Source organism: Takifugu flavidus, chromosome 4 (genome assembly GCF_003711565.1).
Source record: "Takifugu flavidus isolate HTHZ2018 chromosome 4, ASM371156v2, whole genome shotgun sequence".
Classification (NCBI taxonomy): Eukaryota; Metazoa; Chordata; class Actinopteri; order Tetraodontiformes; family Tetraodontidae; genus Takifugu; species Takifugu flavidus.
The window spans coordinates 18,635,011-18,657,150 of record NC_079523.1 but is presented as its reverse complement, the minus strand read 5'-3'; the positions used below and the strand labels follow the sequence as shown (position 1 = coordinate 18,657,150).

The following is a 22,140-nucleotide window of genomic DNA, read 5'->3' as shown; positions in this document are numbered from 1 at the left end:
ATGATGTGGAGGCTCCTGGAGGCCTTGATGTGTGAGATGATTCTCTTGGACAGATCTTCATCACTGAACCTCCTCCTGAAGTACTCCTCCTTCTGGGAGTCAGTGAAGCCTCGTACTTCTGTGATCCTGTCAACACACGAGGGAGGAATCTGATAGGCTGCTGCAGGTCTGGAGGTGATCCAGATGAGAGCTGAGGGAAGCAGGTTCCCCTGGATGAGGCTCACCAGGAGCACCTCAACGGACGATACTTGTGTGACATCAGAGATGAGCTGATGCTTGTTGAAACCCAGTGAAAATCTGCTTTCATCCAGGCCATCAAAGATGAACAGAAGTTTCCAGACAGTCAGATCTTCTGCTCTGATCTTCTGTAATGTTGGATGGAAAACATGAAGCAGTGAGAGAAGACTGTGCTGCTCATCTCTGACCAAGTTCAGCTCCCTGCATGAGAGCGGAAGCACCAGACTGATGTCTTGGTTCTCCAAACCTTCTGCCCAGTCCAGACTGAACTTCTGCACTGAGAAGGTTTTTCCAACGCCGGCGACACCGTTGGTCAGAACCACTCTGATGTGTCTCTGTTGCTCAGATAAGACTTTGAAGATGTCCTGGCACTTGATTGGAGTGTCCTGGATGTTCTTCTTGGAGGTTCTCTCAAGCTGTCTCACCTCATGTTGTGTGTCCACCCCCTCACTTTGTCCCTCAGTGATGTAGAGCTCAGTGTAGATCTTGTTCAGCAGGGTTCCACTTCCTGCTTCATGAGTTCCTTCAGTCACATGTTCACATCTTCTCTTCAGACTGATCTTATGACCTTCTATCACCTCCTGCAGTTCACCACCCTCTAAAACAAACAATCTTTTAAATCCTTTTACAATTGTCATCTACAGCAGTAACACAGATGTCCTCAACTGGAAAATATTCTGTCATGTTTGAATGATAGAAGCAACAGTCGGGTCATGACCCATCTTACTGTCAGTTTGAAATGTTATGTCTTCTTATGTACACCTATTCTTTTATTTCATTGGCTTTCAATGTAATTTAGTCTATAACAACCATTTCCATGTCTTCCAAGAGTTTGCTTGGACTAAACAGCTGGTAAAAGCTGGATGATATTTAGAAAAACACATCAAACCTTCTCCAAACACATCATACTCAGCAGACCCATTGTCCTGTAAAGGTCACCTGCCTTCAGCTCTTTAACACTTTCCAGAACTAAATGACTAAATGTTGCTAAATACTGTCTAAGCATTTAGGAAGGTCTTCAGAAGGTCCAGGGGTTCCAGTGGAACCAAACAAGAGCTCTCTGGATCTTCTCTGCACATTGTAAATACACAAGTTGTTCCTTTATTCCGACCCAAAAGTATCTTATAAATACAAATGTACGAGCTTACGTGAGACGCTGTTGTTCAGGTCGGCGGTCTGCAGTTCAGTTCTCCGTTTGTTTTCACCCTCGGGACAGGAGGAATCTCCAATGGAAGCAGACCGTTTCTGATAGCTGTCAAAAATGGGAATAGTGGTTATACATGTCTACTGGGCGTTAGCAACGCCTAAGAAAGGCTGCGTTCACTTCTACTTTCAGTTTGCTCTGACAGTTGAAGATTGAATGAACACTGAGCAAAAAATATAAAGTTATTTACATTCTAACAAGCTCGTTTAGTTGGAGAAAAGTGTATTTGATCTAAGTGTTTAGTGGCTTTTCTTCATTGTGAATTTATGTTAAAAATAAAAGTGCCAAATCAGGAATATAAACTCATAGAATAGAACAAAAGTTCTCCATTTATGCTCCAAATACAGTAGTCTGGTCTCTGAAACTGATCATTAAATAGCACAGAGGTCACGCGTATTCAAAAGCTTATTTCAACCATTTAGAAATGACTGATATTGTTGTCTATGGGTTTATTAGAACCAGGAGCCTTATAAATAGACTTTTTAATGAATTTTCATGACATGTGGTGGAACAGTGTGGCAGAACAAGCTGCACAGACCTGCCATGTCTTACCCATCCGTATCTAAATGGAGAGCTGTAGCACTCTGCAATGATGGATATTGTTTGGAAACTTTAAAATATATGCCTAGGAATTTTAGTGAGATGATGTTAACCCATGTAGGAGAAATGACCAGTTAAAAACACAAGTAATTTTCAGTTTTAAAAGATTTACCACACTAAAATTAACATGGGAGTTAATGGGAGCGAACGCCTGACATGTTGGTGCACCGTTTCATTAATTTAATTTTTCACGATAGTGGAGGCTAATACCTACAAAATGATGTTTTGTATGGTTGTGAAATGTTCTAAGGCAGAGTTATGTGGTTCAGAAAACCTTACTTTAAAGGTGACCCTTGAGGTCTGATACCAAAGTTTAAAGGGTGCCACACAAACACATCATCACGCTTTAGTTTTCTTACATTTCCTCTGAACTTCTGAAGTCTATTATTTTATGTTTGGACATGTCACTCTTCAGGGACACCCAGCTGGGCACTGTAGACTCTGCTCTGTCCTCGTCCATCCTGAGGAAACATCAGAAATAGTGATGAGACTGTGATGAAGGTAAATAATCTGTAGAGGTTGGAGTTAAATAATCCCAATTCACTGCATTTTTATCAAACAGGAACATTTCTAATCCATTCTGGATAACAACTGAATCAATAAATCAGTGATGTATCTGTATAATTTTCATGTTTTCAGAGTTTAAACTGCTTTTTTAACTGTTCCCTGCAGTGAGAAAAGAACTGGCACCTTTTCCAGCCCCTCATCCTGCAGCACTGAATGTGCTCTAAAGTTCTTTCCAGAGCAAACGTCTCTGCACTTGCAGCAACATGTTGTAGTCATGGATCCGTGAGGAGAACCGGATACAGGAAACGCCCCCACTTTGATCCCAAAACCCAACTGGTGGCCAACGGTGGTCCGGCAACGACGGGGACGCTGGTCCATCGGGCCGACAACACTGGTTTTCCACAGGCCAACATGGTGAAAGGACTGTCTTCAGCTCAGCCACTAAATTATCTGGTGCTACATAAACATACTAGTCAGGACTTTTTAACTTCCCTCCTTTGTTCCCCTCTTCAATTATTTCTATGATCCAAGTCCTCAAAGATCACTGCTCTATTTAAAATAGATGAAAGAAATGACACCCACTCCTGCATTTCTTTCACAGTGGTTCCACAACATCGAACAATAAACCACTGGGAGAAAACGTGCAACATGAACCCAAAATCCTGTTGGTGTCCTGTGATCCTGTGTGGATTTAGTTATTTATTTTATTGTCTTAAATTGGTCCGGCTGACAGATGCTAACTTGCACACGATTAGATGTTGTTTGACAGGTAATATCAAAATATCCAGCTGTGACCTGGACTGTTGAACAACTCTAATAACTCTAAGAGCTTTTCACCAAAAAAGTTTTAAAATGTTATTAATACCTGTTAAGACTCTCTAACAACGTTAACAGCACAATACTCACTTTACACTCACCTTGTCGCTCTTCCTGCTTCGTCTGAACAGAATACTTTCACTTTTAAAACCTAATCAACAGCTTCATGGCGTATATATTACTACCATAAAAGCGTTCTGGGAGGGTTTAAAGTTCTTTTAGGATCAGTAGCAAAGAGTAGAAACATAAACTAAACTTCACTTAGAAAGATTATTCAACTATAACTAAAGCCAGACTATAAGAATGTTAAATAAGACCTATTCATTTATAATGTATAACGATGTTTTGTGCTAAAACTAAATATGAAGTCTTGTTGAATTTTCTTAAGCCAAGAATCCTTCAGCTCTATGCAGCTCTTCAATAGTCACAAAACTATTTTCAAATCTTGATTTTATCTCCAATCACAACTGTCAATTATTTTCAATAATGCTCTTCGTTTCCACTCACCTTGTCGGTCTTCAGTCTTCCTGCTCAGTCTGAACGGAAAACTTTTACCTTTCCTTTTTCCTCTGTTAATGAACAACTTTATGGCTGTTGATTTACATTCCACTACTATAAAAGCATTCTGGGAGGGTTCAAGATTAAAAGTTGTTTTGCTATTTTAATGCCATAAATATGTTTTTGCATTTAAATTAAAACTGACTAACTTAGTTAAATAAATAAATAAGATTTATGATGCTTGACAGGTTTGAAAGACTTGTAAAAGCAGCATATTTCTGCAGCCCTGGAGTCCAGGAGGAGCAGCAGAGGTCAGAATGTGTCGGAGCGCGTTTAACTATTGTCTGCAGTTCCACGCGTGTCCACCGGGTGGCGGTAAAGCACCACGTGATTATTCTCCTTTTTGGAACTTCTTCAGCCGCGTTGAGCTTTAAATCTTCACCTGTCGCTCCCTTTAAGCTCTAAACTTTGCGGTTCTGTGTGTAGTTTGTTGGTTTAAATATTTTTGATGAATTCTGATGACGATGAGTGAAACTGTCAATGGCCAATAGAAAGTTCGTCCATTGTTCTACTGCGTCACACATTTTCATTATTTATTGTCATTTTTGGGTCTAAACTGGACCAGTTCTGTGAGCTGTTTTGCTTTTTCTGTGGACCAGATGTTCCAGGCAGGTTCCATCATCGGACACAGACGGAGACAGGTCACGTGACAACAGTCAGCCTTTAGTTCTTTATTACAGGAGGATCTGGTTATATACAGACACCAATCTGCAAAATACTAAAAAGTCTATGAACCCAAAGTACTAAAAAGTCTACATCCACGCACACGCGTGTATTAAGTGTTTATACACACGTGTGCGCGTACGTGCACACTGTATATTCATCTAATAACTGTTAGTTTCTAAAACACCAAAGTAGAGTCACTGAGGCACGGCTTCACCTCCTTTACACCGAGGTTTCCCTGAGCAGGTGTGATGAACTGTTGCAGAAGGAAAAGCATGGAACATGTTAATAACCGGACACTAAAACACTCAGGTTTATTGTCTGACGGCATCAGTGTCTCTGGTTGCATCTGTCTGAGGAGCATTGTGAAACCAGGAGCAGTGTAAATGGGGGGGGGGGGGGGCAGTGAGTGGATGCTGCATTCATCAAACACGCAATAGTCAGAAGAGAAGAAGGAAGAACAGAAGCCCGTGTTCCTCAGTGTTGGTGTGGAGACGCCTGTTTGGAGGAGCAGGAAGCAGGCTGGACTCTTCCAGCTGGCTTTAATGCCACTTCTCTTCTGAGAACCTCCCAGCAGCTTTCTCTCCACCATCTTTTTACGCTGAAGGGTTTTGATCATTTCAGGTCAGATGTTCTTGGACTGAGGTTAAAAATGTTTGTTCTTGTGCTCGGAGCGAAGCGATGATCCTCTAAAGTCAGGCATCCTAAAGGTGGATGTTTTCTGAGGCGTGGAGGCTTTAAAGTGGCGCTTTTACCCACGTCCTCGTTCTGTTGGAAACTTGATCCAAAAACCTTTTCTGGAGCTTCATGTTCTGCTTTTTTGAAGGAATGAAATGGTTTCATCAGCGCTGCCGGGGGCTGAGCAGGCTTCATAGATCTGAAGCTCTGAGATCCTTTAAAGATCTCCTGGAATCAGCAGATGGGGGTTTGATCCAAAACTGTAAGAATCAGTCAAGCTATCAAATCTTGACTCAGTCCAAGCGTGAACCAGTCCATCCAGAGCTGATTATGGCTCAGCCAGGAGGAAAGCACGGCCTGGGGGGGTTCATATGGAGCAGGCGCACTCTGGCTCTATTGCTACTGAAAACAGCCGCAATTTAGCAATTTAGACTAATTTTAACATCCTTTATGCCAGTTCCATAGAGCGTGCGCGCACACACACACTAGCAAAGATGATATCCAAACAGCCAAATAAATGGGAGTCAAAAGAAATCATTTAAAGCTCATATGTCAGAGTCAAGGTCGAGGGTTTTCTATGGCCCCCGGGATGATATTGATTTATTATTAGAACCGGCCCGCAGGCCGCAGATGTTTTACACAGGCCAATACTACATTTCCCACAATGCAACGGTGACAGTCTGAGCGGGAGGTGGCTTCATTTCATTATTTATCAGTAGTCATTAGCATAACAGCAAAAGTTAACTTTCAGATACCCATAAAATGGCAAAAGGGAAGGTGGACACTGAGAACCGGGGGTTCAAACAAGGTGGGAGTGGGAGTACATGTTCACGGAGGCAGCTGGGAAACCTGGGTGTCTTCTGTGTGGAGAAAGGGTGGCGGTAATGAAAGAATATCATCTGAGACGCCATCATGAAGCTAAACACAGCCGATCTGTCTCTGAGCTTTGTCCTCCACACGCTTTTTGGTGGCCTCCAGCTCCCTCTGGATAAACTCTGACACGGCAAATTGTTCAAAGGGCATTCTGGGGTCAGAGAGTCCCTCAGCAGCATAAGTCTGATGCACCTTCCTTGAGCAGTAGAAGTAGCGAACAGGACCCTGCTGATAGAAAAAGTGGATGGAAGATCCCCCCGTCCCATACGGAGACTTGGGCTGTCCACAGGCCAGACAGGGTTTCGTCTGTCTCATCTTCTGCTCTGGTCGCTGCTGCTGCTGCTCCATCTCTAGAATGCCCTGCACAATTTTTTCAATGGAATCCTGCGTCAGAGGCGTGGGCAGGGCGGCTGTGGGAGGGGTGACAACAGCCGTCTCCATGGTGACTACAGGAACGCTGGTTGTTTTGCTCCCCTCTGTCAAGGAGTACCACAGCTGTTGAGTCTCCAGGAGCTTCTCTGGGCTGGTGTTCAGAGAAGAACTGGTGTTCAACAGCTTTGCCAGATGCTTCACATAGCGGGATATGTGAAACCTGGTTGTGGGGCGGAGCAAGCTGTTCGGATCGGCCGCAGACCGATGGACCGTGTCTGCGTAGTCTCGATCCACGAGCCTCAGGATGTCCTTGTCCCCATGATGATACTGCAGCAAACTATCAATAGCGTCTTTCATGGGAAGAGTCCAGCGTGTGTGTCCAAGACAAACACTCCACCACCAGTCTTCATGGGTCCAGTGCAGGCGCTCCTCGGCGAGGACTTCAGCGGCAGGGGCAAAGCTCCAGAGACGTCTGGAACACAAACAAAGCAATAATGCATCCTTAGTAACTCATATATCGCGATATGGGCTATTGAGAAAACACATTAATATCCATCCCTTAATAACAGAAAGTGTCATATTTAACACATCAAAAGATTGAGATACACTGACCACAACCTAACTAAATCTATTTATTTTCAATCATTCGAAGGCCTTAATTCCAACATGCCGCTCTGAAAAACCCGATTATGGTTGACCCGCCCACTGATCTTTCAGGATCCTGGTCATCCTCTGCTGGAATCTCCTTTACACGTCCAGCAGCAGAGAGATGGAAGCTGACAGGTGGCGCAGGGGGAAGCGACGGCACAGCAGTCGCTGTTGCCCAGCTGGAGGAAGGTGTTGCGCCAGGAGCATCGTCTGGAGCGGGAGGGGGCACAAGAGCCGAAGGCCGATCCCTCTTCTGCATTTTGTGTTTGTCCCAGTCCAGAGGGAGAGCGGACGGCAGCCCGGTTCTCTGGACTCCAGCCCAAACCTTTCTCCAGTGTCTCTGTCAGAGAGGTGAACGCAGGGTACTTGTCTTGTCCCGTCACTGCCATGGAAGCAGAGTTCAACTCCCACATTGAGGCAGGGTCAAAGACAGCAGGGAGGACGGCGCCGGGCTTCTTCATGTCTACCGGTCGCTGAAAGTTCCACCGCACAACGCCGGTCATGGCCTGGGCCTGGAACAGTTCAGGGGAGACCTGCGTACCCGTGACCCACTGGGCCTGCTGGAAATGGTAGCCCTCCTGCTGAGATGTACCACGGACAGGGATCCAGACGGGGACTTTGGCACCTTCGCCCGCTACGTGGTTTAGCTGAAGGGTCCCTCCGTCCCTGTACATTATCCCCTCAGACAGTTGTGGGTCACTGAGGCAACCACGGAGGATGTGAACCCTCTGAACGCGCCACGTCTTCAGCATGGATGGCTTGAAGAGGGGACATGGTTAGGGTCCGTGGCCAGGTGAAAGTGCTGCAGAACTCTCTCCACTCTCTCCAGCCGCTCGCTGGGTTGTGGAATTTTAGTTCTGCAGTGCTCTCGGACGTGCCGTTTGGTGGGGTTGGCTGGACGGACACCCCACCCCAACCTTCTTGGTCCTCGTATGGCCCGAAAGCACGTGGCCGATCTTCCATCCTCACGTACTGGCCGATGGTTCTCTGTCCTCGTAGGCCGCGGAGCCTCTTCAGGTCTTCCTGATCCACCACAGAGAAGGCGGCAGAAAGGAGCGGGCAGAAAAGGCTGAACAGAGGATGGTGCTCAGAGGGGCACTCTCGTCCAAAGCGCCTCATACAGTGAAACCAGTCTGGCTTCACAACGCTGCTGCTGTTGTAATGTGCCCGTGAGGCGCAGGTGTTGCTCAGCGCTCCAGAGGTGGCTCCTGCAACAATGGAAGGGGTGGTCTTCCAGGCATCCCAGCACAGATGTTCACCAGGGACGCAGTCCGGGATCTTAAATGGAGCGCAGCGATCCCTAAATGCGAGGCAGAGACATAGAAATATGAGCTCTAAAGGAAGAATTGGAACATTAAATATAACATTTCTTCAAAGACAATGACTTGCAGAGAGCATTTTCAGTTTGAATGACGGCAAACAAAGAAGATGGCTGATCTCACCTGTCCATCCAGTGGTAGCCGGCCTTTTCCACCCCAGCGTGGCTGTACCTCTGGGCCATTCCTTGCTACATCGGATGCAGGGACCTTTCTGTCTCAGCCTGAACCATCACCCAGGACACAATGAGCCAGTTCTCATTCATCATTGCGAAACTGGACATGGCTCCAGATGCCAGTGTCACCTTCCTCGCCATCTTCCTCGTGTGGTCCCACCTGAAAACCTGCCCCAACGTGCCCTGGAGGAGCTTGGTCAGAGACGGCTGTTGACGCTTGAACTCATCCAGCAGGCAGTCAGTCAGGTAGAATCCGGACACAGACACCCCACCCCGACCTTCTTGGTCCTCGTATGGCCCGAAAGCACGTGGCCGATCTTCCATCCTCACGTACTGGCCGATGGTTCTCTGTCCGTACGCCCCAGCCTCGGCCTCCCTGACGTTCTGTATGGCGTGCAGATATGCCAGGTGAGCTCGTTCATACTTGAGGTGCATGAGCTCATTCACCTGGTTCGCCATATCGGTCGGTGACTTGCCAGAACGCCGCAGTTCATCCATTACCGACTTGCACGCAGCCTTCTTGTGAGTCAGGAATGCAGGCAAAAGGTTAGTAAAGCGCACGGGCAGCTTCTCCACCCATGGAGGGTTGTCAGGACCAGTTCCTGCGACAGGCCTTGCAGCAGAGTCGCGAGGAAAAGATCAAATACTGGCCACGGACGCTGACGATCACTGGAGGTCTGCCCACGCCTGCAGAGACCACCTGAGGACGAGGACAGCTATGGAGGCACGGCAGGATGTCATTGTTCCTCAACCTGACCATGATGTGGCTCTCTGGCTTCCAAATGAAAAATGGATGGAGCTGAAAAAAGTTGGGGGACGGGAGCTCAGCCACCATGTCCAGTAGCTCCGGCTGAGGAGGAAGACGCCAAAGAGAAATTGCGTTCCCAGGGTGATGCACTGGTCGGGACCCAGGCCACAACCCAAGTTGTTGAAGCTCCGTCCTCATCCACAGCTTTTGATGTTGTGAGCAGATCCACTTGCTCATGTCGTGGTCAGGGACAGGCATGGGAACAGGAGCTATGGGAACTAGGATAAAGTAAAGAAGACAGTTGAACAACATAAAGTTATCATTACTGAAGAGACAATTTCAGTGCCCCCGCCCTCACATGATATAAACACACGATACAAGGAAACAAACACGCGCCTCGGACACTTGGCTTCATTCCAGAGCTCACACGTCAGATTTTTTCCATGTCAGTGACAAAGAATCGTGTCAATTTGAATCACCCCGGGACACTTTATTATTGTTCAACACCCCACGGAATGGGGGAAATGTACATGGTTTAACATACCACTCTTTTGGTCTTGGGTAGAGTCCGTCAAAGGAGGCACTCTGCCGTCAGAGGTCTGTGCCGTGCAAGAGTCAGGTCCTGAAAACAAGTGCAGACTTGCTATTAAGAAATTACAGTCACTTCACCTGATGACAACATGGAAAGAACAGTCAGCTGGACATTACAGAGACATCAGGTTGTTCATCAGCCCTAAATAAAAGAAAAGGAAACATACCTGAAGTTGAGTGGGGCTCCTCTACCTTTGTGAGACCCTCTGTCTCTGTCACCAGGAAGGCCAGCTGGGGGGGGGGGCACAGGTCTCTTCCTCTTCACACCTGGTGAAGCTGGAACAGCTGCAGGTACGGTCATTTTCAGAAATGAAATGACTTTATTTAAGGCAGCTGCAGTTAGCAGAACACTTGATTGGATGAACAGAATGACAATGTTTTTACCATCAACTAGTGATGCCTGTAGCTCAGCGGTATCTCCAGGTGGGGCTTTGGAGCGTGTGGCAGATGCAACTAAAAAGACAACATTAGTTTAGTCAGTTCAGATTCAATGAGTTGTGAAGACGCCGTTATTAGTAGAAATTCAAGCAGCCTTATCGTTACTCCTCCTGCTTTTTAGAATTTTACATCATTAAAATGAAAACAATATAATGGTCTCATTCACACCAGTTGAAATGACAATGTTAATCAGCGCTCTCGAGGCCGAGCAGGAGGAGCATTGGACTCAGCATCTCCCTTTCCATCTCCACGTCCTCCTCCATGGCTGTGTTAAAGACAAAAATACCGGCTACAGGTTATTAGTAGAAAAGAAAAAACCTTTTCCCAAAGTTGAACTTGTCACATGAAGGAATGAGCATACCCAGGGGCTCAGCTGGGGCCTTCATGGGATGCTCAGCAGGTGTGGAAGATGTGGTGGGCTGCTGCCTCTTCAGCAGGTTCTGCTGCAACCTGGACATTCGTGTGCCTGGAACGCAGCGCCTGCCTGTGACAAAATCAGCATAGCCATCACCTCTGCTGTCCCAGAACTCCTTCCACCTGCTCTTGGCTCGGGCACCAAATCCAACCAGCTGGTCGTCTTCAGATGAGGCAGTCACTCCATCCCCTCTTCCGGCCTCATAAGTGAGGAGAGCCTGGATTTCTTGGAAACTGAGGGCATAACTCACAAATGACTGGAGGCTGTCCTTACTGTGGCTGTCAGCCATACAGAGACCTGCTGCCTCCTCGCTCTGCACGTTCTTGATCAGATACACGGTGGATCCTACGTCATTCTGCAAAAGCCATCAGAATGACTTCCCTTTATATTTACCAAACTGCAGGACATAGTCTCCCTGCACCTCCATCTTATCTGAGGGATCCCCCCTCTTTGTCGGATGACGGCCAAAGCGTTCTGCCGTACGAGGTCCTCCCTCATGCCGCAGACTTGTCCTGAGGAGTGGAACTCACCCGTTTGGCTTCATTAGATGGCTCCTGGAGGAGAAACCCAAGAGGCCCCTTGCGGAACACGACCCGAAGTTTCCCAGGGAAAAAGGCTAATTGCTTCTGCATGTTGAGCTGACATAAAGGAAAAATGTCTATTAATTTTCTCATTTTTATTAGACCCTGATAAAACAGTTCCACCCATTTTTCAAATCACACCTGATAAATGTGATCAAAGGAATCTTAGGCCAGTAAAAGATAAAGTGTGGTACCATGTGTAAAGCTCTGTGTGTGTGTGTGTGGTGTGTGTGTGTGTGTGTCTGTGTTTGTGAGTGTGCGCACACATGCAATTATCATGTAGGTGTGAAAGTGTAAGATCAAGGTTGTTGGGGTGTCGATTCAGGAGTTCAGAAGGTCAGTACCTGGTGTGGCTAGTGAGGAAAAGACTGGAAAGTGATGGTGTGTGTGTGTGTGTGTAGGTGTGTGTTTGTGTGTGTGTGTGTCTGTGTGTGTGTGTGAGAGAGAACATGTTGGGGGGGGGGGCAGGAGGACAGTATCCCCTCTCAAAGACATTGGAAATAAAAACACACATTTGATGTAATAAAATGTAATACTACCACTACTAATATTACTACTAATAATAATTATAGTAATAATAATAATAATACCGAGATTTCAGTGCCACGACAAGTAAATCGGTTACTTGAATATAAAATATGAATAAGTTCATTCATCACTATCGTGTAATTTAATTTATGAAAAACTAGCTTGACAAAATATGAGTATATTGTAGCATGACAAATACAGTACATTATAATTTAGGGCCAATTATAACACGTTCCTTGCTAATTTAGGACAAAATTGACCACAGCCTATGCACAATTACGAAAAGTTTCCTCATTAATTTAGTAGGAAATCAAGCCCAAACTTACCTTCAGCGAAGTTTACCAAAGAATGAACCAAGAATGGCCGATCCTCCGGAGAGGAGCCGCTCTTCATAGAAACGGCAGAACAGCGCCACGGGATGATAGCGGCCGGAAATATATTGCGTCCGTAGTGGTTTAGCACTACCATTGAAAATGAATGGGAAACGGTTTAGGGCCGTTTAGCTCCCGGCCATGGCACATTGCTTTTAAGTTGATTTCATTTATCGGAGTTGAATCTTGTTTGATTTTTTGAAGGCGTTTCACCTCTCATCCAATAGCCGATCTACGCAGATTTGATGATATGACGCTCATAGGCTATATAGCCTTTTCTTTTTGGGGGTAATGGATTGGAGGCTGCTCCAACATTGACGTTTGGACTGTGACAAAGCAAAATGGACAACCTCCACCTGAATAAGTGTTTCAAGAAAATAAGTTTGAGTGTATTAACTTCAAAAGGCCATTTTCTTGCAACAGCTCTCGCTTACGGCCATACCACCCTGAGAACGCCCGATCTCGTCCGATCTCGGAAGCTAAGCACGGCCGGGCCTGGTTAGTACTTGGATGGGAGACCGCCTGGGAATACCAGGTGCTGTAAGCTTTTTGCACTCTTCCACTGGGTCAGCAGAGGCCGCCAGTGTTCCTGATAATTATCCAGCCAGATGTAATTCACTTCTTAAGTACTTCTAACATTGAGATTTAATGTTGCACTATTGTACATCGTTTGAGATTTAATATTTTATGAGTGTGTGTGTGTGTGTGTGTGTGTGTGTGTGTGTGGTGTGTGTGTGTGTGTGCGTGCGTGCGTCTGTGCGTGCGTGTGTGTGTGTTTGTGTTTAAATAAAATTGAATTTCCCACTTTGGTCCACACTATTGTCAACATTTCTGTCTTCAAAAAAAGCCAACTCAAGGCGGCAGATTCCTGAATTGAAAACAATATCTAAAGAACTCAAGTATCATACTAACAACACTAATATTCCATCTGTCTATCCCCAACTGAATTAACTCCACACCTATCTCATCAGATTTTTGTAACAGAATAAGCAGATAACGTAGCATTTCCCTGTTCATATCTGCTACTTGCAATTTAGAATTTGTCAATAAAACTATGCTATGACACAAACTACAGTTTAATAGATGGCTGCTGTGCTCCTAAAAAGAGCAGCATTTGTGGCTCATAAATCTCACAGACACTGCTATGCTCTTTAAATATTTTTATGATCGTGAATTTTTCAATCAAATATTTCTCTTTGATAATGCCCAAAGCTGGATTCGAACTTGCCCTCTGGGGTCTTCAGGAGGTTTCAATCAGGTTGTCTGTTACAGCAATTGTCAACTGGCCCGCACCGGCCCGGGATCGATTCCCGGCCATGGCACCGATTCCCGGCCATGGCACATTGCTTTTAAGATGATTTCATTTATCGGAGTTGAATCTTGTTTGATTTTTTTGAAGGCGTTTCACCTCTCATCCAAGAACCGATCTACGCAGATTTGATGATATGACGCTCATAGGCTCTATAGCCTTTTCTTTTTGGGGGGAATGGATTGGAGGCTGCTCCAACATTGAGGTTTGGACTGTGACAAAGCAAAATGGACAACCTCCACCTGAATAAGTGTTTCAAAAAATAAGTTTGAGTGTATTAACTTCAAAAGGCCATTTTCTTTTCCGCTCTCGTTACGGCCATACCACCCTGAGAACGCCCGATCGCCGATCTCGTCCGATCTCGGAAGCTAAGCAGGGTCGGGCCTGGTTAGTACTTGGATGGGAGACCGCCTGGGAATACCAGGTGCTGTAAGCTTTTTGCACTCTTCCACTGGGTCAGCAGAGGCCGCCAGTGTTCCTGATAATTATCCAGCCAGATGTAATTCACTTCTTAAGTACTTCTAACATTGAGATTTAATGTTGCACTATTGTACATCGTTTGAGATTTAATATTTTATGAGTGTGTGTGTGTGTGTGTGTGTGTGTGTGTGTGTGTGGTGTGTGTGTGTGTGTGTGTGGTGTGTGTGTGTGGTGTGTGTGCGTGCGTCCGTGCGTGTGTGTGTGTGTGTTTGTGTTTAAATAAAATTGAATTTCCCACTTTGGTCCACACTATTGTCAACATTTCTGTCTTCAAAAAAAGCCAACTCAAGGCGGCAGATTCCTGAATTGAAAACAATATCTAAAGAACTCAAGTATCATACTAACAACACTAATATTCCATCTGTCTATCCCCAACTGAATTAACTCCACACCTATCTCATCAGATTATTTGTAACAGAATAAGCAGATAACGTAGCATTTCCCTGTTCATATCTGCTACTTGCAATTTAGAATTTGTCAATAAAACTATGCTATGACACAAACTACAGTTTAATAGATGGCTGTGCTCCTAAAAAGAGCAGCATTTGTGGCTCATAAATCTCACAGACACTGCTATACTCTTTAAACATTTTTATGATCATGAATTTTTCAATCAAATATCTTCTCTTTGATAATGCCCACAGCTGGATTCGAACTCTCCCTCTGGGGTCTTCAGGAGGTTTCAATCAGGTTGTCTGTTACAGCAATTGTCAACTGGCCCGCACCGGCCCGGGATCGATTCCCGGCCATGGCACCGATTCCCGGCCATGGCACATTGCTTTTAAGTTGATTTCATTTATCGGAGTTGAATCTTGTTTGATTTTTTTGAAGGCGTTTCACCTCTCATCCAAGAGCCGATCTACGCAGATTTGATGATATGGCGCTCATAGGCTATATAGCCTTTTCTTTTTTGGGGAAATGGATTGGAGGCTGCTCCAACATTGAGGTTTGGACTGTGACAAAGCAAAATGGACAACCTCCACCAGAATAAGTGTTTCAAGAAAATAAGTTTGGTGTATTAACTTCAAAAGGCCATTTTCTTGCACCCGCTCTCGCTTACGGCCATACCACCCTGAGAACGCCCGATCTCGTAAGCTAAGCAGGGTCGGGCCTGGTTAGTACTTGGATGGGAGACCGCCTGGGAATACCAGGTGCTGTAAGCTTTTTGCACTCTTCCACTGGGTCAGCAGAGGCCGCCAGTGTTCCTGATAATTATCCAGCCAGATGTAATTCACTTCTTAAGTACTTCTAACATTGAGATTTAATGTTGCACTATTGTACATCGTTTGAGATTTAATATTTTATGAGTGTGTGTGTGTGTGGTGTGTGTGTGTGTGTGTGTGTGTTTGTGTGTGTGTGTGTGTGTGTCTCTGTGTGTGTGTGCGTGCGTGCGTCCGTGCGTGCGTTGTGTGTGTTTGTGTTTAAATAAAAATTGAATTTCCCACTTTGGTCCACACTATTGTCAACATTTCTGTCTTCAAAAAAAGCCAACTCAAGGCGGCAGATTCCTGAATTGAAAACAATATCTAAAGAACTCAAGTATCATACTAACAACACTAATATTCCATCTGTCTATCCCCAACTGAATTAACTCCACACCTATCTCATCAGATTATTTGTAACAGAATAATCAGATAACGTAGCATTTCCCTGTTCATATCTGCTACTTGCAATTTAGAATTTGTCAATAAAACTATGCTATGACACAAACTACAGTTTAATAGATGGCTGTGCTCCTAAAAAGAGCAGCATTTGTGGCTCATAAACCTCACAGACACTGCTATGTTCTTTAAACATTTTTATGATCGTGAATTTTTCAATCAAATATCTTCTCTTTGATAATGCCCAAAGCTGGATTCGAACTCTCCCTCTGGGGTCTTCAGGAGGTTTCAATCAGGTTGTCTGTGACAGCAATTGTCAACTGGCCCGCACCGGCCCGGGATCGATTCCCGGCCATGGCACATTGCTTTTAACTTGATTTCATTCTGTGACAAAGCAAAATGGACAACCTCCACCAGAATAAGTGTTTCAAGAAAATAAGTTTGAGTGTATTAACTTCAAAAGGCCATTTTCTTGCACCTGTTTTCGCTTACGGCCATACCACCCTGAGAACGCCCGATCTCGTCCGATCTCGGAAGCTAAGCAGGGTCGGGCCTGGTTAGTACTTGGATGGGTGACCGCCTGGGAATACCAGGTGCTGTAAGCTTTTTGCACTCTTCCACTGGGTCAGCAGAGGCCGCCAGTTTTCCTATAATTATCTAGCCCAGGGGTCGGCAACGCAAACTGTTGAAAGAGCCATATTGGACCAAGAAAACAATAACAAATCCGTCTGGAGCCGCAAAAACTGAAATGCCTTATAATGAAGGCAACACATGCTGTAAGTGTCTATATTAGCTTTATTAGCCTACTATCAAAATGATAATTAGGCTACAAATACATAACGAGCATCCTGGAGAGAATGACGCACCACGTGACCACTCTGCTGTACGGTGGTGCTTTAAGTTTAACTTCCATTATAATGAGATGTGGAAATTAAATATTTATTATACAAATTTTTACAGCATTGGAAAACTTTAAGAATGTTTGTCATGTTTTTCCTCCTACAGAAATTATATTAAAACAAAAATTATATTCACACATCTTTTCCCTATATTTGCTAAAGCTCCAGAGAGCCACTAGGGCGGCGCTAAAGAGCCGCATGCGGCTCTCGAGCCGCGGGTTGCCGACCCCTGCCGTAGACCTTCCAGTTGTGGGCGACACAGATCTCACATTGGCATCTGAACAGTACCTCTCTTCTCTGGAGCAAATACCTCATAAAACTAAAGAATTCCAATCTTCCACGACCAATAAGGTAACACCTATTACTGCTTTTTATGACCAGTTTGCATCCTCAGTCACAAGAATGTTCCTCTTGATTGTGGGGTTAAAAAAACCAACTAGTCTGTCCTTTTTTTCCTCAGACAACCATAACAGTAAACAATGTAACACGCTTGCAGCTGTTTGAAGATGGTGGAGCTGACTCCACACTGTTGGCGCTTCACCCCTCCGGTGACCCAACACAAGGTCCGGAACCAGACTTGTGATCCCCCATCAGACGTGAAAGACAAGCAGTAAAGTGTCGTGTTTTACAACTCAGTCTTGGCTGTATACCTGCATGACGAGTGGTGGCCAGTGGATGATGTATTACGAACCACAGTCGAATCCAGACGTGGTTTGTTATCGGTAACAGAGCGTCTTTACGTCAGTGATTAACAAATTATGCTTCTTATTGTTTAGTAAATTAACTGGCCTGAAATGTGGAGGGGTAAAAGTACAATAGAGGAGCCTGGAGTTAAAGTACACTGCAACGGAAGATAGAAACTGGATCAACTGGAGCCTCAAAACTATGTGAAAGGCAACAGGAACATGTGAATGTAGTATTTTTTGGTAAATATAGGACTTGTGGGAACAGTTGGTCCTCCTAAATCAGTGTTTTTTCCTCTCCAGGTCCAGTCGATTGTGGAGAGGGTGATAGTGTTCCTGCTCAGTCGGGATGTGGACAGATCTTTGGATGAGACCGTGTGTTTCTCCCTGCACCCCCGCACCGAAAGCTGCAGCCTGTTGTGGGGAGAGTCAGGCGATCGGCTTCTACACGGTCAAACACAAAGGTGTGATGGTGGTGTGGGAGGGAAGCGGCAGTTTTACACAGTCTTTCACAGAGAAGGTAAGCTCCAGCTACATGTATGGGGCAGACCAATGGGTAGGGATGGGCGGGGCTTAAAATGTGTATATGCTCTCACCGCCAATGCATTTAGGCTACTGTCCTGATTAGTTGGATCTGCAGAGTATGTACTGGAAGCCAATAAATAAAATTCCTGAACAACATTTAGGGCTTGTTGTTATTGATATGCTCCGTAAGGTATCCCAGAGGGGGCTGCTAAATAAAACACCTGATTATTAAATTCATGTTTCAGCTCCCGTTTTTCTTTTCAGGCAGCCTCTGGGACACCTGGAGTGGTCAGGGCTACTTGCTGCCTGGGTTTGGACACGCCTGGTTCAAAGCCTGACATTAAAGGCACAACATCAAAGACTAAAGCTCTACTCCTAAACATAAATCCTAATATACTTAAACTATCTACTTGTGTTAGTGAAACAGCATAACAGAATAACATAACAGAAGCTGCTAAAGTGATCTACATTTTAAACAAAAAAGTAAGAACAGGAAGACCAATGGAGAAGATACAGGAAGAGAACAAAAAGCTGCTGAGGTCAGTGACGGAGCTTCAGCATGAAGTCAGGCAGCTAAAAGAACAGCTGGCTGAGAAGGACGAGCAGTTGAGCCGGAGCACCAAAAGGCGCCAGATAAGAACAGTGGCTCATATGGACGCCCTGACCCAGCTGAACCAGGCAAGGGCTGATCTCACAGTCAGCCAAGACAAGTGCTCTGATCTGGAGGAGAAGTTGCGCAGTGGAACCAATGACAGCCACCAGAGTCCGGAGCACGGAGACCACGTAGAGCTCTCCAAGAAAGAAGAGGCTCTGAAACTGCAATTCTCAGAAAAAGAACAGCAGATGGAGGCGTGGATGAGGCAGAGGCTCATTGGCGTGCAGGAAGAATTCCAGAGGAAGCTCCTGGAGGAGAAAGAGAAGGACCAGCGTGAGATGCGTGAGAGAGAGGAGAGGCTGAGACAGCAGCTTGAGAGAGGGATGAGGGAAGAGAGGGACGACTGCTTGAAGAAGCAGCTGACCACGGTGATCGAGTCCTGGCAGACCGAAGCTCAGCGCTGGAGAAAACACCAGTCGGAGCTGGAGGAGAAACTCCACGAACAAGAGACCCTGCGCAAACAGCAAGAGGAGGAGAGGAAGCAGGAAACTGAGCGCTTCCAAGAGAACTTCCAGCAGCTTTGGGTAAGCAGCCGCAGATTTGTTTGTCCCGTCACTCCTGGTTTTGGAAGTTTAAATGTGTGGATGTGAAAACTAAAACCAATTCCTCCTTTCATCAGAACTACATTGAAAAGAAGGAGAAAAAGAAGAAGAAGAAAGGGGTCTGGAGCAGGATTCTAAAATTTTGGAAAAAGTGAACCCCAACACTTTTCCTTGCTTCCTGCCCTCAGTAGTTTTCCACTCTACCTGTCAGCCACTCCCACCTCATCAGGCCAACTCCACTCACCTGTCGGCTCCGCTGCAGCTCATCCCAGACCTGCCTGTCTTCATCCTGCCCGCCTCGCCTGTTCCCCAGGAAACCTGCCTGCTTCCTGTCTCCGACCACGCCTCTGCCTCCGTGGCTCCAGCTATAATCTGCTTCCCCGGCTTCGACTCCTCTGCCTGGCCTCGACTCGTCTGCCGCTCGCCCCTCATCGGTACCTCTGCCTTGCCGCCCGGCTCTGGACCCCTCCCCTCGGCCGTTCCACCAAGAGTAAACGCATTCCCTTCCCCTAATCCTAAACCCAGAGGCTCCTTTTGGGCCACTGGTCTGAAGAAGACTGTTTCCTGAAATCACGGGGCTTCATAAATGCAGAAGTTGTCCTGGAAAAAATGTTCTATGTATCTAATGGCTTTTAGTTTTTGGGTATTTTTTTATGCTGAAGTAATTCACAACATAATTGTGGGATCCTAAAGTGAGTTTTTCCATTAATATTGTAATTCAATAATTTCAGACTGCTCAAATTATTTGCATCCTTATTTAAAAATGTAAAAAATGCAAACACTCTTTGAATCCAGCAGAAGATGTAGGTGTTCACACCCCCATGTGCATCTGCTTTCATTTATTTTATGCATTCTGTCATTTTTGCCATTTTCTGTTATAATTAAAATACATTGATATTTTATTGTGCTAGCCATTTTACCATTCAATCAGTGCATCCTTTTAAGTCCATCTCCAGCAAAATGAACAATTACCACAGCAATAGGACACACTGAGCTTTTTCTAAATGTTGAATAGGTGTAATAAAATGAAGTTAGAGCAACTGAGTGGGACCACAGACGCTTCAACAAGACAGAAAAGTCAGAAAGTGCTTTCAGTTGATGTGTCGTAGGCACATTGGGGGTAGATTTCTGATGACTTAATTGCTGACATAAATATTCAACTAAAAGACTAAATACAATTGGAGAAAAACAACAAAACTAGCATTCCCACTAGCGCTGCTGTTTCAGTGGCTGGTTCTACAGAACACTGTCTTTGATCTGCTCTGATGATGAACGGTTAGGCAGCTTCTCCAGCCATCGAGGGTTGTCAGCAAACCAGGTCTTTCCACAGGCCTTGCAGCAGATTCACGAGAAAAAGATGAAATGCTGTCCACTGTGCCAACAATTACTTGAGGTCTTCCCACACCTGCAGAAACCACCAGAGGATGAGTACATCTTTGGAGACATGGCAGATTGTAGTTGACTATAGAAAATAACAGCTTATGTATGCACAGTAACTTTAAACATTAAAACACAAACGCTGTTCACCTTCGTAAGCGATATATAGAGGAGAGAGAGAGCGAGAGAGAGAGAGAGAGAGCGCAGTGTCGCTGAGTCTAAAGGGGAAAAAGGCGCCTACTAGCGGCGGAAGAATCCCCCCCCACACACACACACCTCTAAAAAAAGCTATAGTGTGTTCTCATATGATCAAATTCAATAAAACATAAGATTAAGATAAAAATGTTATGCATTGGCCGGGAATCGAACCCGGGCCTCCCGCGTGGCAGGCGAGAATTCTACCACTGAACCACCAATGCGTAAATTGGGCCAAAAAACCGAAATTTTTAAAGAAACTTAACCTGTTAATTAACCAGACTTAACTTAATTCTCAACTATAAACGAGAATAAAAGCGTTCCAAATAATGGCGTCTCTTGAGTAACTATGCTGCCATCTAGTGGTCAAATAGAGGTATCTACACGCATAAATTAACACGCACTTCACGTGGTAATTAACGATATAAAGCTTGGACAGAAATTGTCACACACTTAACAGCTTAAATACGACCACAATAATGTCGTCTGACACTAAATAAAGGGTATAATCCTCAGAACAACCATCGCAATGCAACCACCCAATTAACAAACAGAAACCCAACTACCAAACATAATAACATAAAGCAATAGCCACTAACCAAACTATAAATATGACACAGTCAGGAAAATGACTTAAAATTCGTCTGAGATAAACAATACCGTCCGAACTTCATCTGGGCCGATCTCTTCAGGCGATGAAGACAACAGGCTCCGCTCTGACGCGCTCCCAATTAACGCTGACCAGTGTGGCGCGCTCAGCGCCCCTCACTGCGCATGCGCTCAGGCTGTGACCCTTGGTTCCCTTGCTGTGACCCTGGTATTGCTGGATTATTACCTCCATTTCCCCTGCGCAAACTGACTATTTATCAACCCTCTTTCCCAATAAAACACAAATTTCTGGCATAAAGAATAATAACTAACGCTGTATGCTTGTGCAGATTGTGGATTGAGAACAAAATTCCCATCTTTTCCTTTATTTAATAAGACGTCTACTGTAGCTTTAGGAAGGCTTAAGTACTGCGGAAAACATGTACTACAGGTCAGAAAGCTCCCGTTTGGCTTTGATGATATTTTGAGAGTTCCGTCCGAGTGTGCCTTTTTTTTAAGACCCTAACAGGTAATGTTGTGTTCATCCAACAGTTATTGTACACATCAGTGGATTAGGAGAGATTAGGAGAATCAACAGATCATAGTACACTGACGCTGGGGGTGGGTGGGGCTATGGGGTGTCATAGCCCTCTATGGACACAAGGGGGCGCTGAAGTCCACGACATATGTCAACCTTGGGCATTTCGTTACAGGCCCCGATTTACACACTGCAAGTTCTGGTCTGCGCAAGTATTTATGGACCGGAACAGTAAGACAACGACTGCATGTCATACGCACGACTTCTGTTTTAAGTCGGGCAGTACTTTTGTAAAACGACCCTTCTTGCTAATGTGGACATTGCTCGTTGAGCAGCGCTTGGAAGTAGTCAAGTTTCGGTTCAGCGAAATCTTGTTCCAAATAATCTTCAAAATCATGGTCTCAAAAAGCAGCAGTACCTTTGTCATA

The 22,140-nt window shown here is 45.2% G+C and overlaps 2 protein-coding genes, 2 long non-coding RNA genes, 3 other non-coding genes and 3 pseudogenes across 31 annotated transcripts in view; 7 read left to right on the top strand and 3 right to left on the bottom strand.

The window, feature by feature from the left end:
* Positions 1-22,140, bottom strand: part of LOC130523562 (NACHT, LRR and PYD domains-containing protein 12-like) — a 669,815-nt gene that overhangs the window by 6,593 nt on the left and 641,082 nt on the right. The window lies entirely within an intron of this gene.
* Positions 1-22,140, top strand: part of LOC130523563 (NACHT, LRR and PYD domains-containing protein 12-like) — a 401,914-nt pseudogene that overhangs the window by 69,830 nt on the left and 309,944 nt on the right.
* On the bottom strand, positions 9,051-10,622 carry LOC130523636 (uncharacterized). The gene is made up of 3 exons (XR_008949956.1): positions 10,372-10,622; positions 9,941-10,272; positions 9,051-9,674 (listed from the first exon to the last, which is right to left on the bottom strand). It is a non-coding gene; the product is annotated as an uncharacterized LOC130523636 (long non-coding RNA).
* Positions 12,749-12,867, top strand: LOC130525060 (5S ribosomal RNA). Its single transcript, XR_008950341.1, has one exon. It is a non-coding gene; the product is annotated as a 5S ribosomal RNA (ribosomal RNA).
* On the top strand, positions 13,940-14,065 carry LOC130525100 (5S ribosomal RNA; annotated as a pseudogene).
* Positions 15,164-15,272, top strand: LOC130525108 (5S ribosomal RNA; annotated as a pseudogene).
* Positions 16,197-16,315, top strand: LOC130525029 (5S ribosomal RNA). Its single transcript, XR_008950312.1, has one exon. It is a non-coding gene; the product is annotated as a 5S ribosomal RNA (ribosomal RNA).
* On the top strand, positions 16,369-17,580 carry LOC130523617 (uncharacterized). The gene is made up of 3 exons (XR_008949934.1): positions 16,369-16,486; positions 16,772-16,960; positions 17,070-17,580. It is a non-coding gene; the product is annotated as an uncharacterized LOC130523617 (long non-coding RNA).
* LOC130523593 (golgin subfamily A member 6-like protein 26) lies at positions 17,863-19,352 on the top strand. Its single transcript, XM_057028956.1, has 2 exons — positions 17,863-18,996; positions 19,092-19,352. The coding sequence occupies exons 1-2, from the start codon at positions 18,319-18,321 to the stop codon at positions 19,167-19,169; spliced, it is 756 nt and encodes a 251-aa protein (XP_056884936.1). The 5' UTR covers positions 17,863-18,318; the 3' UTR covers positions 19,170-19,352.
* trnag-gcc (transfer RNA glycine (anticodon GCC)) lies at positions 20,740-20,810 on the bottom strand. The gene has a single exon. It is a non-coding gene; the product is annotated as a tRNA-Gly (tRNA).